General features: G+C 35.9%; 1 protein-coding gene across 1 annotated transcript in view; it reads right to left on the bottom strand.

Annotated features, from left to right (window-relative positions):
* Nucleotides 1–9,454: 9,454 nt before the first annotated feature.
* LOC119776490 overlaps nucleotides 9,455–26,280 on the bottom strand; it is an 83,322-nt gene continuing 66,496 nt past the window's right edge. Inside the window, exon 2 of the mRNA XM_038274896.1 lies at nucleotides 9,455–9,946. Coding sequence (XP_038130824.1) covers nucleotides 9,465–9,946 — 482 coding nt within the window. The 3' untranslated portion in view covers nucleotides 9,455–9,464. The remainder of the gene's footprint in view (nucleotides 9,947–26,280) is intronic.

The following is a 26,280-nucleotide window of genomic DNA, read 5'->3' as shown; positions in this document are numbered from 1 at the left end:
TCTCATCTAAGCCCCCTTCTGTAACCTGCTACCACATTCAGAGGCAGCTAGTTACAGTGATATCACAGGAGAAGGTGCATCTCTAAGTAAAATCAGTGACTCCTGATGCCCTTCATGTGTTCAGGGATGGAAACTCAGCAGTGTCACTTTGGAGACAGTGCAACATGAATAGTTGTATCCACTTATTGTGATGAAAGGTGTTCCATTTCTTTTTTAAGTAATGCATTTTAGCATTTTTTTTAGAGTGGAAAGAATAGCATTGCGCGGAGGTTTTAGTTCATCATGGGCTCCCTGCAATCCAATGCTGTGATGTCAGTCCTAGATGAGTCAGTTTTAAAGCAGCTGCTTCTTTGTTAGTTGGCCCTCTCTTAGTCTGTGTTATGATAAAATCATTTCACTGTGAACGATCATGCTGATGCTCTGAGCTTCCAGGTCAGAGGAGTTATCTGAGTGATCCAACACGACAATTGTCCTAAATGCATCAAAGCTTTTTTTTGGAAAAGTTAAAGCTGTTTCATATCAGGTTAACGGAAGAGCCTATTTAAAAAGTATATATTGGCAGAGGACACCAGTCCTAATAAGAAAAATGGTATGGTTTCTTTTTCTGTTAATGTCTGTGCAAGATATTTATATAGCTACATGTCACATAACCCAATATTATAAGGGGTGCTTGAGTATATTAGAGGCTGAATGAATACATAGCTGAATGTGAAATACTGCAAAGTTATTTAAAAGATTAAACCTGCTTTGGAAAGTGTGGTTGAAATAAATCAATAGACTTATTGTGTAACATATTGTGTATACAACAGGTAAAAAAAAATTAAATAACTCCCCCCCTTATACTGTTATAATGATGCAAAAAGAGATAATTATTTTTTTATTATTATTATTAGCAAAATCCCCTTTTGTTTTTTTGGACTGGAGCAATTCATGTCTCCCATGTTTCCCTCTCGCCCCCTTAAACATAGTTTAGTAAACGTAGTTTATTTTTGCTCCTCTCAACCTTGCCCAAGGATAAGAAAAGTAGAAGAACATACGGTTAGCTCATGTTTAAGGGGAGCACAGACTGCCATAAGTAGTGGGATTCCAGGTCACATGACTCATTCAGGGACGGTTTAGCCCTAAGTTAAATAGATGAGTTCATAAGGGCACCCTGCAAAAGGCATCAATATCTGCCAAGTGTTGTTTATTGAATTGAAAAATCTATTAATATTTCTCAAATTAAGCTAATGCTTGGGTCAAAAGGTACACAATGCTGATTTAATCCCACACTGCAAATGTAATATTAAACCTTCCATTTAAGATGCACTCTCAGGTTCTGCAAGCAGTAAAATATCTTATGATTAGATGAAATCTGGACCACTTTCCAGGAAATTTGTTCCTTGAGCAATGAAATCAGTCCATGACCACCTCGACGACGCCTACATGAGCCCCGAGGCTGTTTTACTAACGCTTTTCTTCCTGTCCTGCTGTGTTACTGCAAATGAAAGGTCCAACTTCATTACATGCTTCCTAGTCATGCATGATTTTTTAAAACGATGGCCATCCATCATCTCAAAGAGATTGCTTAGTGACTGTATCGACAATAAAACTTTCGACTGAAGTAATCATAAATGCACTGTTTAAAAGGGGAAAATCTTATAACTCTGTCCCTCAGTGTTCAGCCAATGGCTGATGGGGAGATAGGACATCCACCTTGACCCTTTCATCCCCATCTCAGCCTTTATCAGATACTTGTGTGTATTGCTCAGGCAGTTGTTTAAGTGTCCCATGTTTCCAAACAGGAAAGCATTCAAAGTACTTTTTATTAGTCATTCCTGTGGGCATGATTTACAAGCCACCAGGGCAGTTGGAAACAGAACTATAATGTCCTCACACAGAAACGAGGCGAGAGGGAGATAATGGTCATGAGGACAAGTAGGCATACGTTTCAGCATCTGCCATTTAATGGGAGATTAGTTCTTCTTTTTATGGAATCTACAAAGCTGTGTTTGTAATTCACCTTCAGCATGTAAATAAAACAAAAAATGGCAAACAATCAATCTTAGAAGTTGCTCATATGCAGATTTCTCCCTTGAAATTCAAGGCATATAATAACAAGCGTTTAATTAAAGATGTCTTTGGCACAAAGCCTAATTATAAGATTGAATCACAGTTTGTGTTGTAAGAGCAGTTGTCTCATATTCTGCAAAATAAAAAAAAACTTTAAGCTCTTCTCTGCCTTTAAAAAGGGACAATGACTTTTTCTGGTAATGTAGGGAGAATACAATCACTTACAGATCCAGTCATTATAAAGGGTAGCTTAACAATGCCTTGGATAACCACATTTGGTCACATTTTACCCACAAAATTCCTCCATCCAACCATCTGCTTCAGCATATCCATCTAGGACATGGTGGAGCTGATCTTCAGCAGTCTATTGGTGAAAGCCAGGGGAACGAAGAGACATAAAACCTTGCACACACACTTAAGGACACTCTAGAGACACCGGGTAATCTTACAGTCATGTTTTTGGACTGTTGGAGGAAGCTCGAGCACCAGGAGAGAACCCATCAATGCACAGGGAGAACGTGCAAACTTGGGAATGGGACCCGGCAGGAACATACTGCACTACTGTGCAGCCCCCACATAATTCAGCATAATCTATTTAGATTTTATAGAAATGAACAGCATAAACACATGATCTTGAAGATGAGAGCCATTCATACTAGGGATGCCAGTTAATTGAATTTGCAATTTAATCGCAAAAAATTTTGAAATTGCAGAAGCACTCAATTTAGGTCACATAACAGCTAAATAGTGTAAGACATGAACTTTCTCACTCCAGCCCTTTAGGTGGTGATGATATGCTTAAAATGGGTTGTTGCCACACAGAAGTCAAGAGAAAGTTAAAGCTTGCCTGCAAATCCACACACACAAATAGGTAAGCACTTTTTCACATGTTACAGTTACAGTAAGTTCTGCAACAATGAACTCTGGACAGAAAAACTGAAACTCTGAATTGAAACCTCAACATGCATGTGGTTAAGCTAAAAGAAAATTGCAATCACAGTATTGGCTAAAAATCTTCACATTTTAAATTTCTGGCAAACTCGGTCAGCCCTTTATACTTATTTTCCTTAAACACAATCCAAAACAAGTTGCACATACACAGTTTGTCCTCCAAAATATCTCTGGCTACAAAATGACATCACCCTTTTTCACAGCAGGAGGTTAAGAATTGCTGTCAAATTAAATACTTTTAGTTATACAATGTTTGCTAGCAAGATACTGTTAATATAACAAATAAAAATAAAGTCCCGACCTCTGAATCAATAATTATTTCTGACGGAAACTTAAATGTTAAAACAGTTATATTATATTAATGTAGAAACAGAACAGGAAAACAGAGCACATATCTGTTCAAGTATATCTTTTACTTTGAAGTAAGACTCAGTCTTGAAATGTTAATTTGTTGCTGTCTTTAGTTTAACAATATAAATTGACATTAAATTAGTTTGAAGAAGCAATAAGAAATAGTGAAACATGCATTGAAATCAGAAATAAAAACACAAAACAAATCCCCCTCCTCACCTTCTAAGTATTGTGTCGAAAACAGACCAGGAAAAGGCAGCTAAATTCAAAATAAGAGTGAGGACAATTCAGCCACAGTTTTTATCTAAGTACTTCTGGAGGATGCTAAGGCTTCTCGATATTGTTTAGACTGTTTCTGGTCCAGTTCTCTTTCTGGTTTCCATGTTTGTAGGCTGCTGCTATTTTGCCAATGCTGCACTCTGTTTTGGTACCACTGTAAATTTTCATATGATTGATTAATGAACAGAAAATTGAAATAATGCACCACAATGCACCAGCGTAGATCTACGTAGGTTTGAAATGAGGAAAACCTACGACATTGTTGATGGGGAGCACTGATGTTTATAGGGAACGTTACTGCCCTTCCTTGTGAAAAAATAATTTTGTTAAATTTTGCATAATTTCCTCACGTATTGTTCATTTAAGCAGATTAAATATTAATAGAGGTATATTGTAAATGCCAATGGGTGGCTTTTTATGTTGCATGCATCCTGAATACATCTAGAAATCACAGGCATACTGTAAAATCAGTATAGAATGGGATGACAGGGCCATTGAAGCAGTGTTTGCCAACATGCTGAAGCCCTGCTGATGGCCGTCATGCTGACATCAAATTAAAATACTATCGACCAACATGAACAGACTTGAAACGAAGAATGGTTATTTCTGCTCACAGACTACATCCTCTGTAAACTTTCTATGTTCCATTCATCTTTTTCCTTTACTATTAGCATGTTTGCCAATTCAACAATTTTTAATTCCCTCTCTTTCTAATTGTTTTTTTCTTTTCTTTTTTTTCTAATCACAGAGGAATTTCTATATTTACCGGTAATATGCAAAGTATCAAATAGTCACATAGTCTGATATTTTACAGAGCTTCAATTGGATGAAGGGGTCGCTATATGCTTGCAGCAGTGCACCAACATTTCACAGGGTAATAAACAAAAAACTCTGAACGATAGCTGTTTGGGCCTCGAACAGACCGACCATTTAAAAATGCTTTGAAAATCTCCCTATGGGCAACTATGTACAGAGATGCACCATGTTTACTAATAGGTGACTTCTAAAGACAGCTGGTCTAGCTAAATTTTATTTAGAGCTATCAGAGTAAATGGGGATGAACATATAGTATGCACGCAACAGTTTCTCTATTTTTATTTATGTCAACTTTGAAACCATATATCTACTGTTTCCGCTTCACAATTTTGTTCTCCTGTGTTGCTCTATTCCATAAAGTCTAAAAGAAAAGGTGATCAAGTTTAAAAAATACCAGAGGCATGTACAATTTCTAGTCACAATATTGTCTCTGCTGAATGAAAATAAATGAAAGCTGTGCTCAGCTGTTACTGCTTGTTTTGGTGAAGGCTACATCATTGTATTATATTTCCTAGAAGCGTGAATTATTTGTTGCTCCTGAAGCTAGCAACGCTGTAAGATGAGCGTTTTTCTCCGGGTCTCTTTTGCACACTAAAAACAAAGCTGTAAAGGTCAAACCTGATTGCTGGAGGAATTAGGAAGGGTAATTCATCCTCTTATAGAGGCTCATTTGAGGCTGAAAACAGGGAGGAGATATGGTAATAGGATATGATATCTCATGCCAGAGGATGTCCTTCAAGTAAAAAAAGTCTCTTAACAACTCTAAATTGCAATCAGACTGTTGTGAAAAATCATTATTTGAGCGGCAGGAAATCATGACCCTCCAACGGCACCGACAACAAAGTGGCCTTTAATGATCAGAGGATACAAACGCTTTGTGACTCAATGATTGTTCTTATTTTCAGACAGCCTATCACTGGGTTTCTGTTCTCACCCCTCAGCTGTGCAGAATGAAAATCATGCAGGACTTTATAGTCGGATTTGTTTACTGTGAATCAGTCAAGGTCTGGAAATTCTTATAATTTTAGTGTCACTTCTCTGAACATGGATCCTTTTGGAATGACACTTCAAGAACAAAAATCTAAGTTTTTCTTCCTTATAATGCATATCAAGATTTTGTGTTTGTTTATTCTGCCAATCACATGTCAAGAACATTGGTATTATTATTTATCAAAAACATTTTCTTTTTTTATTAAGCCATATTTCATCAATGCTTCTGCAAACAAGATATATAAATACATTTTTCATATTCAGATTCTTTCTTTTTAATGGCGACTGTAGAAAATGAGTAGAGGCAGCTCCTCACAGGAATTAAACACAAACAGCATTGGACATTGATTGGCAGATAACACCTTTCCACACACTTCCACATAAACTGATTTATTTGGGTGACATTCAGAGCATCTCACCAGAATCAAATCAGACAGCTGAATTCCTGTTAAATGGGATAATTTAATCACATCCGACTGTCAACAGTCTCATCAAAATATAACAGACTGATCCTAGAAAGATTCAATGGCAGTAATTAACATTGGAGCTAAATCTGAGCTCATACTTTAAACAGGAAAAATTGGAATAATATATGGATTTTACATTCTTTGTTCATGTGTGGTACAGGCAAAGTACAGTAACCATATGCGATAATGTGCTAGTGAGGAAGGTGATAATTGAGGCCATGATAGCCCACTGTGAAACAGAGTCTGCCTCAAAACGACTTCCAGGAGCTTTTGTGCTTCTGGAAAATTGGACACGGTGATGAGGAACAAAAGAAGAAGCTGCTATTGTCTGTGGAGGGCTGGAAGGAAAATAAGACTGGGCATCAAAATCTACATGTTGGGCTTTAATTGTGTCCCTGACCATTCACAGCAAAACCGATTTGCGGAGAATTAGCAGCCCCACTGCAGATCGTTTATCCATTTTGCTGTTAGATGAGGATTGGTTGCTGTGGCAGGTTTCCCAGGCTGAACGCGACGAGACCGCCAGGGCACCAAGCCAGCAGGTAATATTGTTTGATGCAGACACAGGGGTCCTGTTTCTTACCTGTGGCATTTAATTCAATTTAATCAACACCCCCAGATCTCTTAGGTCCAGTGTAGTATATTACAGGATTCCTGATTTTATCAGAAAAATCCAGATTTTCTCAAACTCAACTTTCCAGAGTTGTCACTCCTTTATGATCGTTTTAAAATGTAAAAAAGGTCATAATCAATTTAAGGGAGACAATTCTGTGTGGTGATGCTATTGATGCAGAGCCTAATAAAAAACAAAGATAAAAAAAAAAACAAGACAAACAGGAAGGAAGGAAGGAAGGAAGGAAGGAAGGAAGGAAGGAAGGAAGGAAGGAAGGAAGGAAGGAAGGAAGGAAGGAAGGAAGGAAGGAAGGAAGGAAGGAAGGAAGGAAGGAAGGAAGGATAAATATTTTTCCAAACCTATTTAATTTTAAGGAATAAGTGGGAAACTAGTGGGAAAGTAGTACTGATACTGTATCAGTACTGCTGCTCTTGTTCTCACACTTTATTCAGTTAAATTAAGGTTTTTGCCATTTTGAACCAAAAGTGTTTATGCTGTTTTTAACCTATTTAATAGGCCAAGCCAGTGAGAGTTGTACTTGATTTTGATTGTGAGCCAGCGAAGGTAAGGGCATGGGGAAAATGGTTGTCAGTAAATCTAATTTCTCATTTGTTCCTTAGCATATTAATGCCTTTACTGTGAAGGGTATTAGCACGGCTCATTTTCTTTTCCACCTCCTTAAAATACTGAGCAGATTAGAGGGACTACATCCATGCTCCTCAGTGCAAAAAACATGGCTGCGTAGGTGTGTTATCTGTGTGAAAGCGATTTCTGCTTTTTCACCTGCTGTATGCTGTAACAAGCTCAACTCTTAATTACCTAAATTAGTACAAATACAATCTCACATAAGCCAAAGCCTTTTATTCATAATTATTTGCATGAACAGGGGACTTATATAAAAGGATATTGTTTTGAGAAGTGTAACAGTGTCCTTATGTCCACTATATGATTAATGAATAGTGTTCATATATCTCGACATTTTGATACATTACAACTGCTGATTTCAGATGTGGGGACCTGTAAATGACAGAAAATTAGCCATTTTTAGGATATTTTACCAATCAGGATAAATTCTGCCAAACTACATGGCTTTTCAGTTAAACTGACAGAAAGGGTAAAAGGGAGCGATGAGCAAAAAAAGGGCAAAGAGAGGAGGAGGAGGAGCTGCAGAGGTCCACATCTTAATCTGTTGACAGGAAGACTATTAATTATTTAAACAAAATAAGGACAAATATATGGATTGTCTCTCTGTTGTTGTGAAACTGATGTAGGATGCAGGAATTCGTCCTGCAACTAGAAAGTTGCTGGTCTGAATCCCCAGATCTGTCTGTCTAATGTATTAGTCCTTGGGCAAGACCTTTGGTAGTGTCTTGCCCAAAGACACAATACAGTCAAAGGGCTTGGTGTACATAGGCTCGTATCTGTCAGCTTGCCCTTGCGCAGCTTTGGCTACAATGTAGATCGCCATCAGTTTGTGAATGGTTAAATTACTGAATGTATAGTGTAAAGTGCAATGGGGTCCTTAGACCTGATAGAGGGCTATACAAGTACAGGCTATTTTTGGAGTTATATTCTCGTAAGAACAAAATTATACTTTCTTGCCAACATGCTAAATATATGTCCAAATATTAACATTTGACATCCTCCTGAACTGAGGACTGAGAAGGGGTAGAGGTTGGCTTTCCAGTGGGACAATGACCCCAAGTCAAAGCCCTAAAATATACGTGTGATTCACAGTATATTCATATGTTTAGAGCAGTTTAGTCAAAATAGAGAGTTTAATTCACTTCAAAATTTTCAGAAAAAGGTTTGAGGTATTTTAGAAAGAATAAGCAAAAATTTAATTTCTATGCAAGTAAAACTGGCTGAGACATTCCCAAAGACTTGCAGTGTTCTGCATCAACATCTGGTTCTTTAAGGTACTGGTTTAGGACGGCTTCATATACAGTATATACATGCCATGATTTTTAGATTTATTTTCTGTCCAAATATTTAACAACCATGTATCATCTTCCTACCACTTCATTGTTTCAAGAAACTCCATAAAAACGTTCTGGTTGAAATAAAACAAAATGTGGGAATTTTGTGTATATTAGAATTAAATACACAAACAGCTGGTATTAAAAACATGAATCACTTTCTCTAGTCCAAACTATAAAAACAAATAAAATGGAAATTGCTGAAAGACAGCCAGTATTTTGGAGTTCTGCTTTAAAATACATTTATAATTTTTTTTTATTTTTCAGAACTTCATAAGCATCTTTGATCACCTGGTACCTTTTAATTTTCGCATTTCAGGATGGCTTTTATGTGTGTGTCTTTGTACGTATGTAATGATGTGATGTAATTTTGATGCCTATCTTGGCCAGGTCTCCCTTGCAAAAGAGATTTTTAATCTCAATGGGTATTACCTGGTTAAATAAAGGATAAATAAAAAAATAAATAAAAAATGGGACATGTTCCAAAAGAATTTTAGATCCAATCAGAGCCAATATCATTTTCCTTTGGTATGAAACAATTGCACTTTCCTAAGAGAGTGCAAATATGTGTGTGTTTGACCAAGCAACTGTCTTGTTTTAATATTAGAATCCTGATTAGACATTTATAAATGTCTGATCAGGATTATAAAAATTATAATTATCCTATAGGATAATTTCCAAGCAAACATGTGAACCAAAAAGGGTAAACAGGTATGCACAATACTATTTCAAAAATAAAGGGACAGCTCACCAGAATGTCTATGTAATAATAATAATAATAATGAATTTTATTTGTAACGCACTTTACATTTGAATTCAAATCTCAAAGTGCTACAATTCAAAAAGGGAAAATTAAGACAAAGGTTAAAAGACCATAAAATTAAAAACAGAGTAAAAGACAATCATTAAAAGCAATACATTCGAAGGCATACGTATGCCTATTAAAAAAAAAAAAAAATCTAAAAATCAGCAATTGTAAGCATTTCTAAAAAGGAAAGGTTTCAATCCTTTCTTAAAACAATCCACCGTCTGTGGGGCCCTAAGGTGGTCTGGGAGGGCATTCCACAGACGGGGAGCTGCGGCTTCAAAGGCCCTGTCGCCCATTGTTTTAAGCCGTGTCCTGGGTGGGGCCAGACGGTGCTGTTGGCCTGACCGGGTCCGGGAAGAGGTGTGTGGTGTGAGCAGTTCAGTGAGATAGGTGGGGGCCGCACCGTGCACACAGTGAGTGGTGTGCAGAAGAATCTTGTACTCTATACGGGCGTGAATAGGGAGCCAGTGCAAAGTGTGAAGGATGGGAGTGATGTGCTGGTGTTTCCTCACCCTCATCAGGACCCTGGCAGTGCTGTTCTGTACGTACTGGAGCTTCTGAAGGCTCCTGCCAGAGATCCCGTTGAGGAGAGCGTTGCAGTAATCCAGCCTGGAGGAGACGAAGGCGTGGACGAGCTTCTCTGCAGCAGGGAGGGATAGGGAGGGGCGGAGTTTGGAAATATTACGGAGGTGAAAGAAGAAAGTTTTGCAGATAGAGGTGACATGATTGTCAAAGGAGAGGTGGGGGTCAAGCTTGATGCCAAGGCTTGTAACAGAGGGAGACAGGGGAATGGTAATTGAATGGTATGTAGATTTTGTTTTCTTGTTCATCCTCCACCAATGTAAAAGAAGCCGATTTTTCTATAATCCCTAAAAATAAGTGTTGTTTTTCTTCTGCTCATGATCTGAGGAAATTATTTAATGCAACACTTGAGGGTAAGCTAACAGTTGAGCATTCTGGAGATGCAAATTATTTCTAAAGGCCAAGACATGATACATAAAATTTGAAAAATTTTTACTTTTACTAAAGTTGGAAAAAGTAGAATCCTGATCACAGCATTTCATATGTATAGAGAGGAGGTCTGTAAGAAATGTAAATCAAGAGAGAGATGTAAATCATCTATATAATTATATGCCAGAGCTGTGAGCATGTTTACACAAAATTAGATAAAAGTTATCTAAAAAGGGACAGTTTTCTCTATAAGCTCCTTAGATAAATAATTTTAACTTCAGAAGAGAGTCTTTCAGGTGTTCCTAGATCAGTGATTTTAGTACTCCTTTGCCTGAGGCACAAAAAAGAGAATTCTAACTGAATCACCGTTATCTTGTTATTCAAAATTCACAAGGTAGAAAATGTTCAGTTAGCTCTTTAAGGTTACTCGTATCTTAAGGGCAATCTTAAATAGATTTTAATTTGCTTCCTGTTTAGCAAATCTGCCACCTTGAACAGAAAACCAGATATTATGCTAGTTTTGTTGGCACTGCCAGGATAAAGCCATCTGCGGGGTTAGGTAAAAACACCTGCGAATCAAAGGGACTGCTGTCTGGAACTGAACCAGTATCTTTGCCTTGATGGATAGGAATTATGCCGAGCCTTTTGAAGTCTTTTTCTGTAACACTGACCCTGAATTATTGATTTATTACTCTCTAAACCATGTTATGTGTTCATCTTCATCTTTTATTCCACCTCAAAGACTGAACCAGGAAACCACTGAGGAAAAAACACAGATGTCAGAAAGGTCTTTCTTTTTTGGGATAAAGAGCTACACTAAATTCTGCATTTATCTATCACACATTTTGCACACACTATGAAATTGAGTTTTGGTCTACAACAATAGTTTGAAAAAATGTCTCTTCCTTTCAAAACATCCATATTTTCTTATATCTGTATTTGGAATGTAAGCATTATAAAATTGAACACCAAAAACAACAACTTGGATTAAGCATCTTGGCTTGTGAGCAAATAATTGCAAAACACAATTTTACTAGAGTAGTTAGAGAGTTTGAGGTGTGATTATATAAAGGAGGCAAAAGGCAGCTCAGATTCTGCATGATTTTGAAAAACACTTTGGTTTCGGCGTAAATTACAAGAAGGTTATTTGTACTTTATAGAAGTTTGATTTTCCAGGAAACCTTGTCATACTGTACACTCTGATAAATATGTAATTAACTGTCAGACATATCTGTAAATAGAAAAAAAAATAAAGGTTAAAAAAGGAGATGATTTTGTGGATCAAGCTCTATCAAAGCCTTTATAAGTATTCATGTGCCTTTTGAGGAGGTCTGGGTCTAAGTAGTCCTTTTCTATTGGGGTCAATATTATAGAATTTATAGTATTCAGCTGCGTCTAACTTACCTTTGCTGTGAGCCACCATTTTCATTTAATAAGTTCATTTCTTGCTTTAGAGTCTAATATTCAAAAAAAGGAAATCTCTCTGCTCATTATGTCTCTCCATGTAGATTGATAATTATTGAGGAAGTGATTCAGAAAGTAAGTTATGCTGTATCGTAACTTTCATTTATCATCCACTTGCATGCAAGGTGCTGTAAAAGTAAAGTTTTTATCATTCAGTCATTGTTAAAATATTTAAGCCTCCATTACAACCAGTAGTTGGGCTCCAATGTAACACTTTGCACAGGAGAGCTATTGGTAAGGATATTTTGAAGGATACAAATATTAATGGCAGAGTGGTCTGCATACGGCATTGCTAAATGTGTAGCAAGGATATACTACTTTTTTCTTTATATGGCAGTATATATTTTTATTACACTAAAACAAAGGATAGGGAGGCATCAGTGTGACAGTGGGATGACTAATATGGCTACAATAGATTATTGGGCTGCAACATTGCAAAATGCCACAATATTTCTTAACAGTGTTTTGTCTCAGCAGGCCCTGACCAGTGTCAGGGTGTGACTTTGGTGAAGTGATTCTAATCCAACATTGTTACTACTGAATACTACTGTAGATATAACAATGCTAAAAGCACTTGTACCTATTTTTAACACTTTTGGACTACATTTCCACGGTGGATTTTAATGTTCATTCCAATTTTTTCTTTTTTAAATCATCATTGATGGTTGTTCACATTACTTTAACAATGTTGCCTTTATTGAACTCCAGTGTCCACTATTTGAGGTGCAAAACTGACCTGAGTGTGTACAAAAGAACATCAACATTAACCATTACAGCCAGCACACGTTGGACCATAAACAATAGGAAGAAATAGGTGTTTTAATAGTTTTAATTGTACAAACAAAGTCTTTTCTGTACCAGCGGTTCCTTAGAGGGAATTACATAAATAAAGATTTTAGAGACATTTGAGCACTGCAAACCTTGTGGTGCTGTTCGCTTCCCCCACTTATTAAATAATCTAATAGGAGCCTTCCAGTGTTCCATGAATCCAAGTTAGGCTCAAAATATTAATTAGGTATAATATTTATCTATCCCTCTAATTAATGATGCTGTCACAGTTGCCTGTCATTTTGCTAACTGTTATCCCTTCAACAGTAGTCGCTGCTAGCAGAAAGTGTTGATAAATGTGGATGGTAAGTAATTTCAAAGTTGCATCAGCTGTGCCAAAAATATTCCCATTCATATTTATAAAGATCAGATATGACATGGATCATATATCGAAGTGGCTCTAATTTACCTTAAAACAATTCAATTTGAAGCTTATTCTTAAAGGTACAGTGTGCAGTATTTACTGGGCTTTACCAACAGAAATGTAATATATTTTATATATATTTGTTATTTATTAGCACCTTTGAACTTTAAGTCTCAATCTTTGGGTTTGCCTCGCCTTAAAAGTTGCTATTCCTAATTACATGGGACTGTGTTCCCATTTGAGGAGGGATTCCTGAGCATGCACATGCGTATTCCTTCACAAAAATTACGACCGCATGGAAGAGCCATCAGATCGCCATACCCTTAAAAAAAATAAATCTAAAAGTAGTAATTAAAGAATTTTTTTGTACAGTACATGACTAAAGGGATACTCGCACCTTGAGGTAGTTTAAAGTGTATTGAGAGAAGGGTCTGCACCTGCAGCCATCTACAAAACGCATACAAAACACACCTCCCGCTCAGCCAGTCGTTGATATTGATTTGGACATTACGTCATCTTGGATACAGCGGCTTGGTGGAGCAGAAGGAAGATTAATTGAAGTGAATCATATGTGAGCAAGATGCCTACTACTAGAAAGGTTGTAGTTGGCCCATAAAAAGTAATAATAATCTTGTTCAATGTTGGGATTAAAGGACTAGTTAAATCCATGATCAAAATGCTGTACAATTTGGCCAAGTCTTTGATTTTCTTATATTATGTATTGTACCAGGGACAGCACATGCTTTAAATATAAAAATGTCAGAAATTGCATTTCTAATTTAATTTGTACAAAATCCTCAAACATTCTTGTGAAAATGACGATCAATCTTTAATAAGATCCTCCTCAAATGGAATTGCAAAGGTTTTTCTTTTAAAGATGTGTGTAGTGGACCTGGTGAAGGACTTTTTTGTTGTTTAATGCATGAAACTACAACTAAAACCTAACTAAATCAGAAAATAAAACAGCGTTCCCCATCTAACCCCCTTTTATTAGCTTTTAAATTTACCTATTGATCATGTTTCAAGTTCTATTTAAATTTTGATATTTCCAACTTTAATGCTGTGAATACCCGAGCTCTAAAAAGTATTAAACATTTTTTTTTTATCCTGTCTAAAGGTTTAAATCAGAACAAAACTTGACAGAGTCAGAAGGTTTTATTTTCTTTCTACAAACACAGTAAGCAAATGAGCATAGAATGGTTTCTTTAAGAAAAGAGGTGGTTTAAATCATTTTAAAGAAGGTAGTTTACATCATTTAAGGTGGAAATGTAATTGTACTATTTAACTCAAGTATAATGTAGAACCTGGACATTTTTTACTTTCACTTAATTAAAAGGAGATGAATCTGTATTGTGACTTTTTTTTTTCCTTTTTATTTTACAGGAGCATCTGTAAGTATTTTAAATACCTTTGGGGGAGTCTATGCTAAAAACAGATTCTTAAAAACACACATTAAGATCTATAAATGCTTGTAGTGCAAAAGGGTATAATCATGATGCTATTCTTTCCTGATATATATTCTTTAAAAAAAAACATTTGGGGTTCTGAGGCCTTTTTCTTCTATTCTTAAAACAACCAAAACAATTTAAGGTTTGGTTTTCTCATAAACACTGTTAAAGGTTTCCAGGTGCTGGATGGATTGTCAAGATCTAACAATCATAAATAGGAAATACTAAATTGAACCTTACTTATTCTGCTGTTTAGAGCAGTTTTCAAACAACTGCTTTTATATATTGACACCATCAGAAACACACCATTATTTTTGAAATTTGTCAACTCTTCTGTGAACATTTAATTATGAATCAACAAGTACATTTTAACACTTTTTGATTAAGGCAGTCTGGTACTAGAATTTCTTAAGCATTTCTTGCAGTTTTTCTAAAAAAGACTTGATTTATCAGTAACGCAATTCCATCCGAAGCTATGCAGAGTCCCATAAGGATAAAAAAAAAGAAGCAGTTTAACCTACACACATTTTTCAATCGTTGGGGTGGCTTTAGAGTTTTTGCCTGCCGTCTCTATAGTGTGTATTCCCAGGAAGGTCTGGGCTCTAATAGCAATGACAGATTGTGTTGCATGCTGTGGCAGCCAGGAAATAAAAAGGACAAGAGCAAATATCCGTTCAACTGTTTTTTTATTGCTATTGTTGTCACAAGCTGATATTTCACGCCGTCCCTGAAGCCATTTATTCTGTCTGTCTTTCCCCAGATAAATAAAATGAAACATATTCAAACTAAAATGCTGATATATATTATCTTTATATTTATTGTTCTTTAAAGCAAAAAATGTTTCCTAAGGAAATCTAAAACTGCTGCACCTAAGCTTAGATTGTCCTTCTGCAATGAACCAGAAAAGGACAAGTTAACCTTCTTCAAAGCATTCCCAGCTTCCAAAGCCTCAGGTAGAAAAGTGATGGTATATTCATGACAGCTTTCAATGCACACATTTAATGCATTGATGGCTTCCTCCAGAGACAAATTAGATAAAACTGTAGAACAACGCACACACTTGGACCTTTAAGGCTATTTTTTGTCAAACATAAGCGATACCGCTGCATTTCAAGCATTAAATATTACTGAAGTGTATACCCATCTGCTGTAGGATTTTTTTTTTTTTCATGTTTTTCAACCAAATGGTTTTTAAAAACAAACCAGTCATTTTGCAAGTTCCAGAAGATTCTGCTTCCCTCTCAGTGTTCTGGGATTTCTTTATATAGGATTTCATATCCCAGAGGAAATAGTTTCTTTGGCTTCTAGTGATGCACTTGGATCCCTTTATGCTCCCCTGTGACTCAGTGCTAAGCTAGCGGTAATCTCAGTGGTTCATTTGGAAATGCTTCCAGAGGAGAGCGGCTCAGTATGCAGAGAGAATCTGCTAATTGGCCTTGTCTTAAAAGGAAATAAATAAAGAGTTTGTGATGGTGCTTTTGAAAAGATATACAGCACAACCCACACTTACTAACATTCTGCTGTTGAAGGATTGAGCTCTGCCCTAAAATGCATATTTTACTGTAAAAACAAACCATACTGGAGAAAATTGTAAAGTACTATCTTTAAATGTAATTGATTTAGCACTAAAAGGAAAGCGGTTAGTCATTTCCTGTGATAAGTCACAAGATTGGCGTAGGTATAGAGATCCTTGTCTTCTGTGTTGGTTTGCACAAGGGGGAATGAAGGACATTGATGACAACGGTATAAGACTGATTTTGTGTCTTGCGAGCCATCTTTGTTTATTTTCTGACTAATTTTCTGGATCATTAACGGCAGAAAAGAACCCGTAATGAACAACTCTTAGAATACTGGCAGATGACACTTGTTTTGTTTTCAAAATGTGCTGCAGTTCCAAAGTTCTGATTATTCCTTCCACTGTAAAAAGATTGGCAGGGCTTAAAAAAAAAAAAGACCATGGAAGCCCTGGTCCTCCATCGAATTTAGCAATTTCCTAACCCTTCTTTCTTACATATTGATTTTATTTCCAGTCAGTTGTGTCTCTTAGGAGCTCAATATTAGAACTGTGTGACAAAATTATGCAGTGATGTTAAATCCAAAGAGGGAGATTTATTCCCCTTAATAATAGCCTCAATTTATAAAACCAGTTTTTACAGTAATGCATGTGTGTCATGAAAGACAAAGCACATCCAGATACACAATCTACCATTTTCTGTATTGTCACCTGATCTGGAATAGTTTAATTTGCTCCTGGTGGGTAGATCCATTCTCAGTTTTACTCAAATAAGAGAAAGGATACTCACACAATAATGTTACTTAAGTAGAAGTAAAAAGTATTGTGAAGTACAACTACTGTTATTTTTTCTATATTATTCAAGTAAATGGAGCTAGGAACTAGCCACCTGTGAAGAGGTTTATTCATATACCTATTGTCCAGGGAATCAAAAATGTCAAAAGATACCAGTAAATAATTGACATTCAAAAAAGAATCAAAAACGTAAAATACTTTTCAACATTTATTTTAATGGATTCTCTTTTAAGGCCCATTTTCTCTTGGTAAAATAATCAATGTTTTAAAAAATATTAACTGCACGTTTGAGACATAATCAAATATTCTTGCCTTAGTTGAACATTATTTCTTTGCACTTAATGCAGGCCACATTAAAATCCAGTCCAGCCAGTTTTGTGTTGAAATCTTGCATCATCATCCACTACCCTAGCGCCTCCTTGTTTTGTACCTTTATCACAAAATATCAGCTGAAGGTGTCAGATAATCATTATTTCTCGTCTGTGGCTGTAACATGGTGACCCATGAGATCCTCATCATTGCATCTGAATCAGGCCCAACAGGTTCAATGAAACACACAGTTTCCTTGGTTTCTACTGTGTGACACAGACGACTAATTCCCCTGTCTGAGAGGAGCCTTGGGAAAAAGCTGAATCCATATGCTTCCCTAATTAGCAGACACAGATAAGCGAGTGGCTGCTGAGGGCTGAGATATACTAGAAGCAACTGTCTGTCTGGAGATCCACAGACGGCTCTGCAACCACGGCTGGTTTAACAGCCATTTAATGCTGCAATCACCACAAACCCCAGATGCCAATAAAAGCAACTGCGAATATGAAATTGTCTCGAATCTGAGAAACGAAAAGAACAAATAAATAGGAGAACAAACATTAAGGGAAGCTAACTCCTTTGCAGCCAATTCATGGAATGATGGGGTTATAAAGCTGTTTGTATGAACTCAATATGAAGGCAGCTCAACCTATATGACTGTGATCACCTTAATTTAGAGCATTAACAGCATTTGCTGTAAATATCAGCCAGGCCTCAGGGATCCTGTCCACACCACAACTTTCTCTTCACATTACAATGCCGATATGCAAAATACAAAAAATAAATATGACGGATTTTTATATTATTTTAAAGACAATTAATGCAACATATTCTGTTAAATTTGCAAAATTTTACGGTAACTTTTAAGTAAGCTTCAACAACTTCACAAAAAATGTCTTGCCAACAAGTGGCAGTTGACATGGGTCACTTTTTTCCCATAATTTTTAATCTTTCAAAAACAATTAATCCCATTTCAGTGGATGCAAAACCTTCCAAATCTTTTAATAGTATAAAAAAAATATTTCTTCACTAATCTTATATTCCTTGCTCAAATTTTCACACAGGCAGTAACAAACCGTACACATTTACACTTTTCCTACTTTTCTTTGTACAACATGTACACATCAAAGGATCAATACATGCTTTGTTAGTATGCACACATGTGATCATTTATATATGAGAAAACTGATAAAAAGGTTCTGTTTTGCCTGAGATACCATGTTCCGTCTCCTTATACTAGCTCACAGAAAGGATTTGCTGTCATTATCAAAGGGTATTGGTCAGGAAACGGGCTAATAGCTGAAGGAAAAACATCAGTGAACAAAATGTTTAATTCATTAAAAGAGATTTCATGTTGAAGGGTAAAATGTTTTAAAATGTAACAAAATCAAAAGTTAGTTCAAAGGACTAATCTAACAATGGGTGCACTTTAGCAACAAGGTTCCTAAAGCTAAAATGTGTCACGATGCTCCATATAAGTGTTTTTTTTCTTTTCCTTTTTTCTTCTTTTTTTTCAAATGAATAAATAAGCAGTACATCAAGTATTATTAGCAGAAAAACAACTTTTATATGGTTTATCATAGTGGATGTTTTTCTCAAAACACTTGTAAAAGCTGGCATTTACAGGATGCAGACATGGAAGTATTTTTTATCTAATATTATTTTCAAGCTTTGAGTAAAACACACTATTTGTTGCAGTTGTTAGTCACAACTAAACTTTATAGCCAATTATACCGATCACTCCAGGATCACAGCAGTGTGAGTTAACAGAAATTCAGCAGACTTTTTAAATGAAGGCACATATTTTGCTGGTAAGCACCGGTAAAAGCTTTTGAGATTTTAGATCTGCTGTGACATTGGGGAGAGGTAGGACAAAGAGAAATGTTGCATAAGGTGTTTGAAGTTATTTGTCGGCAGAGCAGGAGACAACTGAGACTCTCTGACAGAGCAAGACTATTTACAGCCATTGGCAAAACGACACAAATGCTGTATCTGTCCCTGAGGCCGTCTGTCTGGTAATCCTTTCAGTGCATCTCTTTACCTGTGACACATGGAGACGGACCCTGCCAAGCTGCCGAGTAGCTCCCGCCTGCCAAAACCCAATTTACATACATTTATTCATTAACTCAGCACATTAACTCAAGAGGGAGCCACGACACTTAAATGCTCACTTCAACACGATACGCATCGCCTCTCATGTTATGCATTTATTAAAAACATTTTGTTTTGGGCTACTGACTTATTTAAGTAAAACTGTGATAATATTCTATGCATTATACAGTATAAGAGGGAGAGATATTTCAACACTTTAACATTTATGAATGCTAATCAAGCAGGGGCTGCATAACATCTGAGCATATCAATTATTCATGGTCTTACAACAGCTAGCCTCAGACAAAGTGTGTGTGTGTGTGTGTACTTTTTTTAATGACGGTCTGGGGACTTTAATATGTTTACACAGTCATGTCATGGGGACCTATGTCTTTATGGGGACCAAAATCCTGGGCCCCATACAGTAAAGTTCTGTTCTTTCAGTTGGGGTTAGGTTTATGTTGGTTATAGTTTGGGTTAGTGTAAAGGTCTGCGTTAGGCTGTGTGTGTGGATGTGTCTTACCTACAATGTGGGTGCAGTATTTTGTAAAATATATATGTGGGGACTTACAGGTACATATGGGGACATTCAACTGGTCCTAATATGCTAAAGTTCTGTCCTGTGATTTGGGGTTAAGGTTAGGTAGGATGGTAATAGGGTAAGGGTCTGGGTTAGGCCATATAAAATTAATGAAAGCCAATAAAATTTCCCCATATGTCATGAAAACCCAGCTGCATGTGTGTGTGTGTGTGCATGTGTGTGTCTGAGACAAACATGGATTCAGTTTAAGCAATTGTTTTCACTTAAAGGTGTTGCTAAATAGCGGAAACTTTCTTCTTTTTTTTCAACTGTATGTGTATTAAAGATAGGTAATGTAATGTTGAATAGAAAATATGAAATAGTATTATATATGCAACATTATGCTAAGTTAGATTCATTACTGCAGAGAAAATCCTGTAGAAATCTGTAGCTTTTGACTCAGATTGTATTTAAACATATAATAAGACTTTCTAACCAAACCACTGTCACAATTTAAGCAGAACCTTTTACCTTTAAAAGGACCAATGTAACCCTGTATCAGTGGCGATTTTTTTTTCAAAGTAGGCCGTAAATAAAAGAAGAAAACACAGGTATAAAATCCGATTGAAATGAGTGACTTTCAGCATTAGTTGGATCTGAATCGGAAGATAAATCTGCCCCTGTATCTAAGATAAAAATAAGGAATATTTTATGCTGTGGTGAGAAATATATCTAAATTCCTTTTGTTTTCTTTTTAAACAGATTTTCAGGTCTAAAGTAGATGAATAAGGAAAGTTTTGTTTATCAAACCAGAAAATATGAAGATAAGCTCATCTCCTGCAGTGCAGTTGAGATCAAGCGTTAAAAAAAATGGGTGGTAGAATCTCAGAGTGTTTTTATTACAATCTAAGTTCTAGTCTAAAAGTATCAGAGCTGTTTGGCTGGCTTTAAACAGAATAAAAATTGTTTATTTGGAGAGTCCGTACCCTATGGTCACATGCAATATTTCGAAGCAGTTCTTTCAAAGCACAGAAAATCTTATAACCAAATCCCAAATAAAATAAAATAGAAAAGACACTTTGCTGCTGCAAGGTTACAGGCATGTTAAACACAAAAATTAAGTTGAGTATGAGCAATAACTAAAAACAAGTATTTTACAGAGTAGTAATTGGTTGGTTTTCTTCACTAAATAACTGTGGGGAAAAATAGGTAATGCAATGCATCAGCAAACTGAGCAAACTACTTGAATCTAATCATGAAAAAAAAATGAAATAAATCAGTCTCCCAACGTTTTTTTAACTGTGCTAATGAATAATTATTGTCAGCTTTATTTAGCAAAATGAGGTTTAATTTCACTTTACCAAGTTTGCTGAAAAGACTTTCAAGCAGGGCTGTTTTTTTATCCCTCTCCCTCGAACCAACAAGTTCATATTGCAAGTTAGTAAATGTCTATTCATTTCACTTTTGTCAACTTTGAAATTAACTTGATGTATTTACCTAAAAAAAAATTTAAACATTTCAAAATAAGCTACCAACCTACCTGGGTCAAAAGCTAGTGTTGCTTTACTCAAAGTTTGGACATTAGATTTGTCAATTATTCTTTCCTTCCAAAAATCACTAAACACAGGGCAGAATCTGTTCTTTTGTTTAGTGTGGCAGCTTAGTCAACTATTTTACAAACTTGAATGAGTTCCAGTTTAAAAGATTTTTTTAAATGTGTTTTGGATTATCTTTGTGTAACTAAATATTGTTCAAATCGGTTTGTTATGGGTTAAAGAGTTATTCTCAAATTATTATAAAAAATAAATAATTTGAATTCCGCATTCAGAATTTAAACTTTGTCCCTGAGGCTTGGGTACAGTTATAAAACTTTGATTAAAGCGATTCAAAGGCAAAAAGATCTGAATTCAAAATTTGTAACTCAATAACTAAAATTATCAACATGATGGCTAAAAAAAGAAAATTGTAAAATAGCAAACCAAATGTTGGTTATCCAAGAATGAGACAATATAAACATGTTATTCATTTCCTCAAAAATTGGAATTTTGTAATAAAACACAATAAACAAATTATGTCTAACTTCTGGAATCTCAGACTTTTTCCAAATTCAAATTTTATTTTTATTCAAATATTCTAAATGACCAACTATTTAAATACGGGTAAATACTGATTTAGACTTAGCAAGACTTTGTTAGAACCCTGCATATTTATTGTTTTCTAATTCTTATGATTTTGGAAGTAAGGTTTTGCAATCCTAAAGTGATAACCCATTTTGATAGTTTCAATTGCCTTAAATTGTCTGTGGTTCATTTTAGTGTGTATGTTTGTAGTGCTACCCGGGATTAGTTGCAACAATTAACACTTAAAAATTCACAGCTGACTAACCGATGAGCGAGTATAGGCAATCACAGAGACATTGCTTGCACCTGCTGAGTCGACTTTATAGGCTATAGTTAGAGCACTCAGCCGATACTTGCTGAGTTGATGATTGTCTTTGCCAGGAGCCCCTCGTCTTGTCAATCCATCAGTTCTGCCCTCACTGTTCTTTTAGTCACTCTGGTTTTCCTTTTCCCACAGAAGAAAAACTCCAACATAAATCAGAATGTTTTTAACCCAATGCAACAATAATTGTTTTCTCTTTTGAGATATATATATATATATATATATATATATATATATATATATATATATATATATTTCCAATCTTGCTGTAATTGTATTTAACCTTAAATGTGTTTTTGTAAAGAGAAGGTAATGCAAGACTGTCGCTTTCTGCTCCATAACATGCTTTTTGTTTTACACAGGAGGATTTTTGGTAGAACACTGACTTTAGTAGAATAAAAAAAATAAAAAGCTCAACAAAGATAAAAATAAAACAACAGCAAAAAGGTTGATAAAACTGGGTTTTACATGAACCACTGAGATGTTTGAGGGTGAAACTAATTAAGGCAGTGGAAGTCTGCTGAGATGATGCTCCCTTAGCTGTTGATTAATTTGGATTTACACTCTACTGTATGAAGATGCCAATTTTTATTATTATTATTATTTTATTTATTTATTTATTTATATTTTTGCTGCAGGTGAAATAGTAGCCATTTAAAACCACTGAACAAAATCTCATCTAAAAGAAAAACATCTACCTTATTGGCTTCAGCATTTTGGTTGGACTAAAAGGAACATTACTTCTTCCTTAGCAAGGCTCCTAAATTAACCAGTAGTATTGAAGTGGTAGCCACTTGAAAAGCCGTTGAAACTGTGGAAAAGAAAAAAAAAATACATATTCTCTGTATTATTTTCTCTACCAGAGGAAACGAGACCATCCTTTGATGCTCGTCGTTTAAGGAATAGCTTCCCACTACACAGGGAGGCTCCTTCCCTGCCCAATTTTAAAACACAGCTAAACACAGCAAATATGAAAAACATACTTTTATTTGCTGGCTTTTAAAACTGGCAGCACTAAGTTGTTGTGATGTTTATTTAGCTTAAACAAATTCATATAACTGCCTTATTTTATATTTTTATGCTGTAATTTATTATTTTATTGTATTCTATTATTTTTATCTATGTTAAGCACTTTGTTCTCAGCTGTAGGTGTTTTAAAGCGCTCTACAGATGATGATGATGATGATGATGATGATGATCTGGGTCGCTTTGGTGACCTAATCAGGGTCTACCCTGCCTCTCATCCATCGTCTATCCTACCGGAGACAGGGTTCACACCATTGTGTAGAGGAACCGATACATGGAATGGATCCTTACTAAATAAAGCACCAGCAGCTGTTTACTGAAGGTAAGGTATTAACCCCTGTCAAGCTCTCATCAAAACATTATTTTAAAAAATGCCAAACTAGCATTTTTAAAAGTCATACATTCACAACAGCTCAGGCTTACTTTTGGAAATAGTTTCCAATATCAATGATGGAAAAAATAGACATCAGGAAATGCATTACATTACATATGATCCCTTACTTGCCAGTTCCACATTAAACCTCCCACTTGTGATCCTGCATCTTTAACATGCCTCCTCTGTTTCCCGCAGCAGGAGATAGCAGCGGATAGAAGCGATGGACAGTTTGTTTCCGTCACATCACATTGATGAATACACACATTTAAAGATCAATATCACATCCCTTCGGGGATATTGTGAGGATTGATATTGCGCAGCCAGTTCTCTCCCAGGTTAGGGTTTTTCGGATTATGTCATTATCAAGTAAACACAGACAGGGATGCATGTGGCAGGAAAAGGTGCATGCACAGCTGCTTCAGCACATGGCAATGTTATGGGTATGTTGCACACAGCATGTCTGCTGATCAGTGCACGCAGAGATCAAAACATCCACCGTCATTCAAGCTGGTGTAGTTTAACACAAGCCATAAGCTTATCATGGTTACTAGCTGGCCTGTTGTCACATGTGTGTGGCAGCGAGTAAATGAGAGACTGCATCTGTTGTCAGGATTAGTGTGTCTCTTGATAACGCAGGAAGATAAAGCGTTGAAACCTGCTCAGGAGTGTCCATGGCTTACAGCAGCAACATAATGGATTAATCACGCTCTGCAGCTGGGCTTCATTTTTCCCACCTTATGCCTTGAAAAACTCTTCTGTGAAAAGTCTGGAACTTGTCCCAAAGTGTGCCTGCCTGCTTTTCTTTAACATGCGATAAATGTGATGCAGTTTAAAAAACAGAGGGACCGAAGGGAAACTTCTTCTTATGGTAAGCTAATTAAAAACCTAAACAGACAGAGAGCGTGCTTGATAGGGTGCCATCAGTTTTATTCAGACACTCTGCTCCATTTGAAAAACTTCACCTCAGCAAATGCCACACTTTCTGAAACTGAAAGAGAAAATCAAAATAATTTTTAAATTTAAGTGGTTCATCAAGTTTAGCCATGAAAAGTTTTGCATTGCGCTGAGGAGGAATAAAAGATATTTATAGAGGATAGTAACCTGTCTGCAGCTTCACCCTCAGATAACACTAAAAAACCTCAGCTGATCTCAATTATATTCCTAAGGATTTAGGACTACAGGCATTGTGAATGAGGGTCATTATCCACAATGAGAAAATATTAAAAAGTGAACCTTCCAAGGATCAGACAACTTCGTGATTCGAGCAAATCAAAGACTCATTCAGGCAGCTTCAAATGAAGCCAAACTTTTAAATTCCAGTAGATCCCACTTGCCTCAATTAATGTAAGTTTTATTCAACAAATGAAGAATTTGCATGAATACTGCTTCAAGATTAAAACCACTTTTAGCCAAAATAACTCAAAGCTCCATCTCACACATCTTTGTGACCTTCTGGAGTATTCTCTGGACCATCTCTCTGAGATGTGTCTCTTTCCTTTGTCTCTATATATTTTTACAGAAAATGTAAATATGTTTTCAGTCTTTGTATACCTGTAAGCTTTCATTGCCATTTGCTTTGCCACTGACCTACCTTTGTTTGTGTCACATTAAAGGATATTTCTATCAACGAGAAAGTAAAACTTTTAAGAGACGTTTGTCTTGTTAAATCTGCCATTAAAAGTAACAGCATTTAAGAAAAACACCATACTGACGAAGACATCTTAACAAAAATATTGTTTGCTATGCACAGTTTCACCCATTAAAAGTTAAAATATTATAATACAAGAACTTTTATATTTAGATTTTTTTTCTTTATTTACAAATTTAGCTTTGGAAATACAAAGATTTATGAACCATTTCAATAAAGATGAAAACAATTTGCCCTCATAGGTTCTTGTTTTTCTATAAGAGCTCAAAGCAGTTGAAAATGACTCCAGAGGAAACCAATACAACAGCAACCAGGAAGCTTGAAAAGAGCCATTGAGATGAGTCATTTTAAAAAGCAGCAGTTCCACTCCCTGATCTACTTAAATTCACGTTTTTAACTATATTATAAAATTTAGCTAATAACGTAAAAAGGCACAAGAGCAAAGCAACTTAAAAATGTTGATTTGTCTAAAAGATCTCAAACACCCAGAATGTCCACCTTGTTTTTTTTTTTTATATATACTGTATATTGTCATTTGCTTCAGATCACATTATGAAGCAGTACTGAACAGATTTAGATATATACTGAAGCAAATAAACCACAAAAAACAAAGGTGGAACACGTTATAATTCCCGTGTAGATGGGGCCATTCAGCCGCAGCAGAATATCTGCACGTAAAATCAGAGACCTGCAGATCTGAATGTTGCCATTTGTGTCTCAACGTAAACCTCAATGTCTCAGTACATTCAAGCAGTCCTTTAAATGGTGCACATTTGTAATCTATGCAATCCTAAATCTGTTGCTTTCAGTCACAGTGTTTGCGTCACAACCTCCAATAGCTGTGTGATGTGGAAATAGCACATTTTTGTATGATGAACACATGTCTAGTTTCCATAAGTGTATTCATTTTCCTTTCTGTGAGTGAAGAGCCAGTCTATCTTAGCTAAGGAAAAAATATCCTCCTGAGCTAAAAATACACATTCCATACTGGATATAGTAAGTAGTCGTTTGACATATGTGAGTATGTGTCACTAAATGTCCACCTGCTGTTATTTATACAGCTTTAAGACTCAAGGCTACTTATGCAGGGACATGTCTTACTGTTGAAATATTCATGTCTGTTAAAATGTATAGCCTGCTGCTAAAATATGGGCAGCTTAACTGCATTTGAACCCATTTCTAGGTAATGCTTTTTCTCC

Source organism: Cyprinodon tularosa, unplaced genomic scaffold, assembly GCF_016077235.1.
Source record: "Cyprinodon tularosa strain WSP-4 unplaced genomic scaffold, ASM1607723v1 ctg939, whole genome shotgun sequence".
NCBI classification, from domain to species: domain Eukaryota; kingdom Metazoa; phylum Chordata; class Actinopteri; order Cyprinodontiformes; family Cyprinodontidae; genus Cyprinodon; species Cyprinodon tularosa.
Note: the sequence above shows the minus strand (reverse complement) of the source record. Positions and strands in the feature narration are given on the sequence as shown.